Below are 8,472 nucleotides of genomic sequence, written 5' to 3'. Positions count from 1 at the left end.
CAGAGCTGTTGATGATGTTCATTAGAAACACAGAAATGAGTTGTTTCTATGGTGAGTGTTGTTGCTTGAAACCTAGTACAACAAGTTAAGCAGCTACTACTTGTCATGGTAGTTATAAGGTAATTACCAAAAATAATCAGGAGTTATTTAAGGAATAAAACACACTCTGGGATGTTGCTGCTATAAGAAAATAATCCACAACAGGGAGGGTATTTTCCAACAGCTGCACGTTCTGAGCAATTACAACATTGAATTTATTATTGAATGAACCTTTGTACTTTTTATATGTTTATATGTACAGTTTATAGTTACACTGAACAAAAAAAAAGCTTGCATGATTAACATGTCCTTAAAAGCATTGTATATTCCACTCCAGTCGCATTACATCATGAGTACGTTTGTCATTACAGGTTGCCTGTTAAAATACGATAATTCGTTTCTTAGCTTTGTGCCTTATTTAATTAGCATAGGTTACAGTTTGTCCAGAGGTAATGATAGTAATTAAACGAGCATGTTTTCCACTTTTTAAGCTAATTGTATTTTTCTACAATCAAAGTCTGCATGGAGATCATCCTATGTGAAAATGAAAAGATTTTTTTTTAAAGAAATATGAATACGTACTATGACTGTAGTAACGTTTAAGAAATATTTTTTCCTTTTAATGTCCCAGAATACAGTGTCTTTTCTGCTCCATCAGTCAGAAAAGTGTTTACAAATGACAGGCTTTCAGTTGACAGATGTCAAGGCATGCCTCAGGGGCATTTTTTATACCCTGCATACACACCTGCACTATCTCACTAAGCCAGTCCTGGCAATGTGATCATGTTTTGGTGTGGTGCAATGAATGGTCTCAGACTGGGTGTGGGGGTGGCTGTGTGAATCCACCAGATTAGGCCAAGCTTACAAAAACAAGTTGCCACACCCTGAGCTTATTCTGTATGTCCACACAAGAAGCTGTAGGAAAACAAATGCATGTGTATATGTTTGTGCAGATTGGCATGTAACACAGTAAGAAAAAAAAGAGGATTAGGTTCTTCAAGATGTGATTTCCACCGGTGCGTGTTTAGATTTGAAAAGTGTGAGAGGAGCTGTCGGGACAAGCCTCTGTGTTATACCTGAGAATTACTGAATTCTTCAGCTTATGGGAAATTCAGTGGTGCAGTATGTTGTACTGCTGGAGTTAGTCCTAAAACCTGGAAATTAGTTAGCATGGAAATTAGTTAGCACCTCCGGTGGTATGGTTTTTTATGGTTTTTGGTTAAGTGCTTGATACGAATGTCTTCTAAAAATGTCTTTCTGTCTACTATAAAATGTTTTATGTAAGATCGGATAGATAAATAAAAACTCCTCACAATTTTGTTATTGTAATATTATTTCAGAACAATGAACAGATCCGAATTATTTTTATTAATTATATAAATGCTATACAATTATATAACATGTATGCATTTTTTTTTCTCTTTGACCCTGTTTGACCCAGGATGCCAGTTGTAATCTTATTGAGTGGGAGTGTTCAACCAGCTTCAACCAACATTTAACCTAAAGAATCATCAGTTTCTTATGAAATCCTCCATTCACAGAAATTTAAAGGCATGCTCGTTGTTTGGATCCATTTGTAAGTCATTCAAGTATTAAAACCCAGAAGTGCGACAGAGCTTTGATTAGCTTTCATCTTTCTTTTCATATGAATGGAAGCTCGTCCGCACACCTGTAAGCAGGACAATAGCTGATAGTTGAGACGATTCAGACATGTTAGAGCTTGATCACGTTTCTTCTCTCGAAGTACCTCATCTTTGTTGACACAAGTAGTGCTTATCCTGGTGAAATGTTTGTGCACAAAGCTGTGGTGTGGTGTGGTTTAACTTCACAAAGCCTGCCTACCTGCATAATGAAGAATATATAATGAAGAACGGATGCGATTCGTTTCCTGAGATCAGTATTACAGACTTGGTCAGATTTTTCAATCACGATCAGACTAAAAAAGACATATTTGTCTTCATCTAAAAAAGACATATTTGTCTCTCTATATACATGTATGTGCATTCTGTTTGTTCTTGTTTGCTCTTGTATTTATTTACTCTTATCCCCAATTCAGCCCAGATGTTTTGTGTAAGCATTGCATCACGACCGTCTCATGACTCACGTCTAGACGTCAGCCAAGCCACACCGGACGTGTCTCACACACGTTTCCGTACCCGCTCCCGGCAGAAGAAAAACCAACAACACAACTCCAGTTGCCCATTACCTCCTTAGTTTCCTGTGTAAATGTTCCTTAGTTTGTAAATCACTAACATTGCTACATGATTATATAACAGGATACAAGAACAAGAGGAAATCTGCTCCATACTCCACAGTAGTAGCACCACAGCTTCGTAAAGAGGGTTTTCTCTTCTTGTATCTGTCATGAAGCAGGTGCAAAATACAATGGACTAGATGTAAAATGCACCAAAAGAAAAAAAAAGGACATTGCATTGCAGTGATAGGCTAATTACAAACCTGTTCACCTAAAACATGAGACAACGGAGGAGTGAATAATTTGTATATCTGTGTTTATATAGTTTCTTCCTGCATGTGGGTGTATAATAAATATCGTACCGACTGACTACGATCAAGACATCTCAGTCTTATAAAGCAGCGTGTGCATGTTTGTAAGCTGTTCATTCCGTCCGGCGTGTCATGGTGTGGGATACTATGGTTTGGGACAGACACATGTTTAGCTGACTATAAAGAAAGTGTAAAGGAGGTGAGAGGGAAGCACCTGGGGTGTAACAATGATATGTGAGAGCTAGGAAAAAAAGCATAAAAATAGAAAAAGATTGCTGGTGAAACAATACAAACAATATTACTGCCCCTGTGGTGATTTTTTTTTTTTTTGCTAGTGGAAATCCCATAAGCAGAGAATCTGTTCAGTGGAAGACAGATGACTCCCCCTCTCTAATTCAGAGTTTACAGAGTGCACAATGACACACAAAGACACACAAATGCATCCCAGAGCTATATATCAAAATAGCAAGGAGTCAAGATGAGCTTCTTGCTATTCTGTTATATAGCTCTGGGATGCATTTGTGTGTCTTTGTGAGTCATTGTCAATGAGCTGGTCAGGAGAGGATATGTGTAGAGCAGCTGTCTTTTTAAGATATAGAGACTGTGCAAAACCATGTTCTGTTAATGTTTGACCAATAGAATAAGTCAGCTTGGGTACCAACTCTGTTAATCCCTTATCACACGAAAACACATATGTTTGAGCCATATCACATAGCAGACACAGCTGGTGTGGCAGGTCGCTTGATTAACCAGAGCAAACCAGGTTATTCCTGTTCCATTTAAAGGAAAAGATACACAGTGCTCATGGCCGGAGTTCATTCCACAAGCTTGCTAACACCTAAAGGATTACAGAGAATAAAAGAACCGTAGTAAATGTTTATTTTTGTATTATTAAGGCTTGTTGGAAGTCGTCAAAGTGGTGTTGAGTGGCTTCTTGAGAATGAAATTAAACAGAAGTACAAGAAACACAAAAGGTGCGTCGTATTTCCTTAATTTAAAAAAAATCCATGCATTCAAATTACAAACATGTCTAGAAATGATCGCTACTTAGTGCTTAGTTATATCCTCTCGCAACTTTATCGAATAACTTACATTTTAAGAGATGATACGAGCTAAACTTTTGAGTTTTGTTTAAGGGCTCAACAAACAGTTCCGGGATTCAAACTCAAAATCGTCCAATCACATAGCTTGGAAATGAAACTCCAGTGCTAACACTAACATACAAGAATGTCAGTCATTTAAGAAATGTCCCGAACTCTGGAATGCATACAATGCATTCATGTTGGTCCTAATCTTAAATTAAAAGGTTCTCATGATGTCTTTATTATAAGCAAAGGTGCAATGTATATTTGACAATTGTAAAATCAATTTTTATAGCATTCCAGTACCCAGTATCGGGTTCTAAAATGTTTTATGTAAATCATTTTGTACAACCTGTAAATGACCCTATTAGTAATCAAGCTATTCAGTAGCTACTCAATTCTAAACTTTTTTTATTCAATTTTTTTAATTCATGCTTTTCATACTGATATGATAAGTCAGTTGTTCCTTCTTGTGTGTGCAAATTGTCCTCTTATTTCCTCCGATCAGCAAGCGTTCGGATTTCCTTTGTAGTTGCCTGTCGATAAGCATTGTCTGCCGATAGAGCACAGCCTCTGAGTTGGCACTCCAGGGACTCCAGGTGAATCCCACCAGTTGTACTCTGGTGAAAGGACACAAGTGGGTCTATTGCTGATCAAATAGCGGTTCAGGTAACTTTCCTCTAATTCCTGGGCTCGAACTCCTTTCTCCTGGTCCTGTAGGATGAGTAGAGAGCATGTCTGAACCATGGCTAACACCTTGGAGCACAAGCCTCCATAGAACTCAGAGCTATAGTAATAGTCACCTTCCCCCATGGCAACATAAGCCAGTGAGTCTGAGTTTCTCTCATATGGGTAAGTGTACCTAGGTTTTCCATAGAACAGAGGATGCAGTGTGGCTGTCAGCTTCCCTAAGATTTCTGTGCCTACTGGGTTTGTGAATTCCTGATCAGCATCAATGCAGAAGACATAATCTACCTCCAGATTTATCTGCTCCTTGATGAGGGTTGCAAGCAGAGCCATGCGCCGTAGACCGAGCCTGTCCCAGCCTGGCATCTCAGCTACAGGAATGACACGCAGCTCTCTGTTCAGCCATAGGTTCAAGGGAGGATCGAGCTCTGCTGGTCTGTCAGTCAAAACGTAGTAAGTGACGTAGAAATTGAGCAGAAAGTAGAGATCGGCAGAAGACAGGAGGCGTCGTATGTAGTGATTGTAGTTCCCGATAGCCATGATCGCCAAGCCAGTGTGAGCACCAAGATGAGCAACCTTGTCTCTACGCCAGACAGAGGATTCACTATCTCCCCATACCAGAGGGGCACCCCAAGGTGTCATCACAGGAACCTCTTTACTGTACGATCCTGATCGGATTTGCTCCACTTCAGAGAACAAACGGATGGCGTCGTTAGGAACAGCAAACATTCTCTTCTCCTTTAGAAAGTCTGAAGAACATTCGATGAGAAGAACCATTTCTCAAAATTTCTCAGCAATCTGTACCAACATATGACTTCCATTGGTTGAAGCTACAATAATTTTGTTATTTCCAATGATTTGGTCCACTTTTTTTTTTTTTATATTTAGAAACATTTATTGAATTTAATGTGTTTATAGCATGAAATATCACTTTAATGACCTAGATTTTGCTTATTTTACCCGTTTCTTGACGTTTTATATTCTGTTTTTTTGCCCGTTCCCTCAGGATCATTTGTACCTCATATGATGGAAGATCTAGAAGTTTCTAAATATACATTGTTTTAGACAATATTAGGAATACTCTCACTCACTCACTCATTTTCTACCGCTTACCCAAACTATCTCAGGTCACGGGGAGCCTGTGCCTATCTCAGGCGTCATCGGGCATCAAGGCAGGATACACCCTGGACGGAGTGCCAACCCATCGCAGGGCACACACACTCTCATTCACTCACACAATACGGACAATTTTTCCAGAGATGCCAATCAACCTACCATGCATGTCTTTGGACCGGGGGAGGAAACCGGAGTACCCGGAGGAAACCACCGAGGCACAGGGAGAACATGCAAACTCCACACACACGGCGGCGGCGGGAATCGAACCCCGACCCTGGAGGTGTGAGGCGAACGTGCTAACCACTAAGCCACCGTGCCCCCATTAGGAATACTAATTATGTTATTTATAAAAACAGCGTAAAAGCTTCATCTTACTTCTTACTTCTTACGGCCAATGTGGCCAGAAGTATGTGGACACCTGACCAGTTTACACTCCTTTCCATTACTGAGTTAATCCCCTCTCCTGGCTGTGATAATAACTTTTCTGGGAAAGCACTTCGGTAGATTTTGTAGTGTGGCTGTGATAAGCCATAAAAGCATTAGTGAGATCAGGCAGTGATGTCAGCCAAGGATGCTGTCATGCTTCTGATTCATCCACTGGAGTGTTCAGTGAGGTTAAGAGCAAGGCTTTTGTGCAGGACACTCAGTTTATTCCATGCAAACCATGTCTTCATAGACCTCGCTTAGTGCACATGTCTTCTCTTGGGGCTTCAGTGAACGTTATTACTAAAGGTACAGCATACAATGACATCCTATACAATTCTGTGCTTAAACATTTCTTGTGTCCACATACTTTTGGCTATACAGTGTGTTTATATACTCCTGTTTAACTCTAATATTAGGTACTTCTTAGAACCCTGTCTCAGGTTCTAAAATGGGTTCTTTGGGTAATTTGACTTTTATTTTTGCTTTCTAAAATGATCATATAGCTATTTTATATAATATTTTGTCGTGCTTTACTTTAATTGGATTGATTATTTATTTATTCATTCATTCATTCATTCACTCATCTTCTACCGCTTATCTGAACTACCTTTGGTCACGGGGAGCCTGTGCCTATCTCAGGCGTCATCGGGCATCAAGGCAGGATACACCCTGGATGGAGTGCCAACCCATCGCAGGGCACACACACTCTCTCATTCACTCAAGCAATCACACACTACGGACAATTTTCCAGAGATGCCAATCAACCTACCATGCATGTCTTTGGACCGGGGGAGGAGACCGGAGTACCCGGAGGAAACCCCCGAGGCACAGGGAGAACATGCAAACCCCACACACACAAGGCGGAGGCGGGAATCGAGCCCCCAACCCTGGAGGTGTGAGGCGAACGTGCTAACCACTAAGCCACCGTGCCCCCCTTATTTATTTATTTGTTTGTTTGTTTGTTTGTTTGTTTGTTATGTTTTTTAACCAAGCCAGCTAATCTTAAGGGTTCTACAGGGTTAAAGTTCAGGTTAAAATATACTTGTGTACATTTTCACGCTGCTGTACTTATTAGATGATAAATGACGCCTGAGATAGGCACAGGCTCCCCGTGACCCCAGGTAGTTCGGATAAGCAGTAGAAGATGAATGAATGAATGATTATATCAATCAATTAAACATTAGAAAAATTAATGCTGAATGGTTTTTCATTTACAGTAGACTTTAAAAACCACTGACAATTTATTACCCTAAACCAAATGATCCTTTTTTTTGTCTGTTTTGTTTGGCTCAGGCGTATGTGATCGATTTAAGAAATGTGACATGGACAAGATTTTGCACTTACAGATCAATCCAGCGAGAAGACAAACACCCAAGACAATCAGTGGCTTCCGATTTCCAAAAGAAAATCCTGGAAAAACATACCATTAAATAAAGATACATGTACTTTCATAAAATTCTGAAGTGTAGCACATAAACATGAACACAGCAGTGGGCATAAAGTCACGCCATTGTTGCACAGCTTTAGGTTCATGTTCATGTACGATTAAACTTATTGAACTGAAACCATTTGGTGAGTTTAGCAAGAACTTTTTGTGGCGAGATCCAGCAGAGAGCAGAAAATGAAAGGAATGCACATTTCAAAACCTCCCCACAAGTTGTTTAGTGAAAGCCTGCGTCTGTTTTTCTAACTGATGAAGAACTGCTGGCTACTTGGAACGAAGCGCAGTGTAAATGCTTAAATATGTGAATGATTGCATATTAAAAAGAAAAAAAAAACAAATCAGATTTATTATCGATTAGCGATGCAAGCTTTAAGGAAAAGTGACCAAGAGAAATGAAGTAGAAGAGCAAAGTCTTACAGACCTGAAGGCAGCCTGCAGTATGGGAACAGTGCCATCTCTCTCTCTCTCTCTCTCTCTCTCTCTCTCTTCTCACTGCTGTTGCTTTAGTTTTAATCCAGTTTTCTCTGTCACTCCTTCTCTTATGTTTCCCTTCTCTCTGTTACATTCTCATCTGTTGCTTTCTTTACTCTGAATCCCCCTCTCTCTGTAATTGATGGGGTTTTAGGAATCTACACTGGCTCTAACCCAGAACAACCAGATGTTTAAAGTATCCTGGTGAACAGATTTCAGACTGAAAAAGAGAAAGGAGTGCATGCAAAAAAAAAGGGGGATGGATAAATCTCACTGATTTGGTGCCTGCTGATAATGCCACGTAATGTAATAAAATATTGCCTTTAATAGTCTTATTAATTAAACCTTTGATTTCCAACCGTAAATGGAATTGCAATTTTCTTTCCTTTCAATTCAGTGAAATATAGGTCTGGTTTCAGCTTGGAAACAGTGGGATTTAACATCCCAAAGAGAATGATGCAGCAGCATTTGAATGATCAACATCTGATGCTTCAACTTTCATGTTAGTATCATTGACAGAGTCCAGCGTTTGTTGTTTCCACTGCATCTATGTCTATTTCTAATGAATAAAAGCTTGTTGATATTTTCCCCTCCAATGAAATGCTATTATGTGGCTCACAACACCTTACTTATCACAGAAAATACACCATCAACTAAAATTAACACCAGAATCACTAAATACTCATCATTAAAAATATATTT

The 8,472-nt window shown here is 39.5% G+C and overlaps 1 protein-coding gene across 2 annotated transcripts; it reads right to left on the bottom strand.

Moving 5' to 3' along the window:
* Positions 1–3,406: 3,406 nt before the first annotated feature.
* On the bottom strand, positions 3,407–7,964 carry LOC132859580 (globoside alpha-1,3-N-acetylgalactosaminyltransferase 1-like). 2 transcript variants are annotated; one of them, XM_060890331.1, is made up of 3 exons: positions 7,721–7,964; positions 7,200–7,265; positions 3,407–5,062 (listed from the first exon to the last, which is right to left on the bottom strand). In XM_060890331.1, the coding sequence occupies exons 1-3, from the start codon at positions 7,752–7,754 to the stop codon at positions 4,131–4,133; spliced, it is 1,032 nt and encodes a 343-aa protein (XP_060746314.1). In that variant the 5' UTR covers positions 7,755–7,964; the 3' UTR covers positions 3,407–4,130. The 2 variants fall into 2 exon arrangements, with proteins under 2 accessions (XP_060746314.1, XP_060746315.1); XM_060890332.1 differs by lacking the exon at positions 7,721–7,964 and having other exon boundaries at positions 3,407–5,111; positions 7,200–7,232.
* Between the last annotated feature and the right edge of the window lie 508 nt (positions 7,965–8,472).

This window comes from Tachysurus vachellii, chromosome 17, assembly GCF_030014155.1.
Source record: "Tachysurus vachellii isolate PV-2020 chromosome 17, HZAU_Pvac_v1, whole genome shotgun sequence".
Classification (NCBI taxonomy): domain Eukaryota; kingdom Metazoa; phylum Chordata; class Actinopteri; order Siluriformes; family Bagridae; genus Tachysurus; species Tachysurus vachellii.
The sequence above is the reverse complement of the archived record's forward strand: the minus strand, read 5'-3'. Positions and strand labels throughout refer to the sequence as shown.

Coding starts and splice junctions, on each gene's coding strand:
- LOC132859580 (XM_060890331.1), bottom strand. CDS start 7,754: ATGGCACTGTTCCCATACTGCAGGCTGCCTTCAG. Junction 7,266..7,720: donor ATACTGCAGGCTGCCTTCAG/GTCTGTAAGACT, acceptor ATGTTTTTCCAG/GATTTTCTTTTGGAAATCGG. Junction 5,063..7,199: donor TCTTCTCGCTGGATTGATCT/GTAAGTGCAAAA, acceptor AATGTTCTTCAG/ACTTTCTAAAGGAGAAGAGA.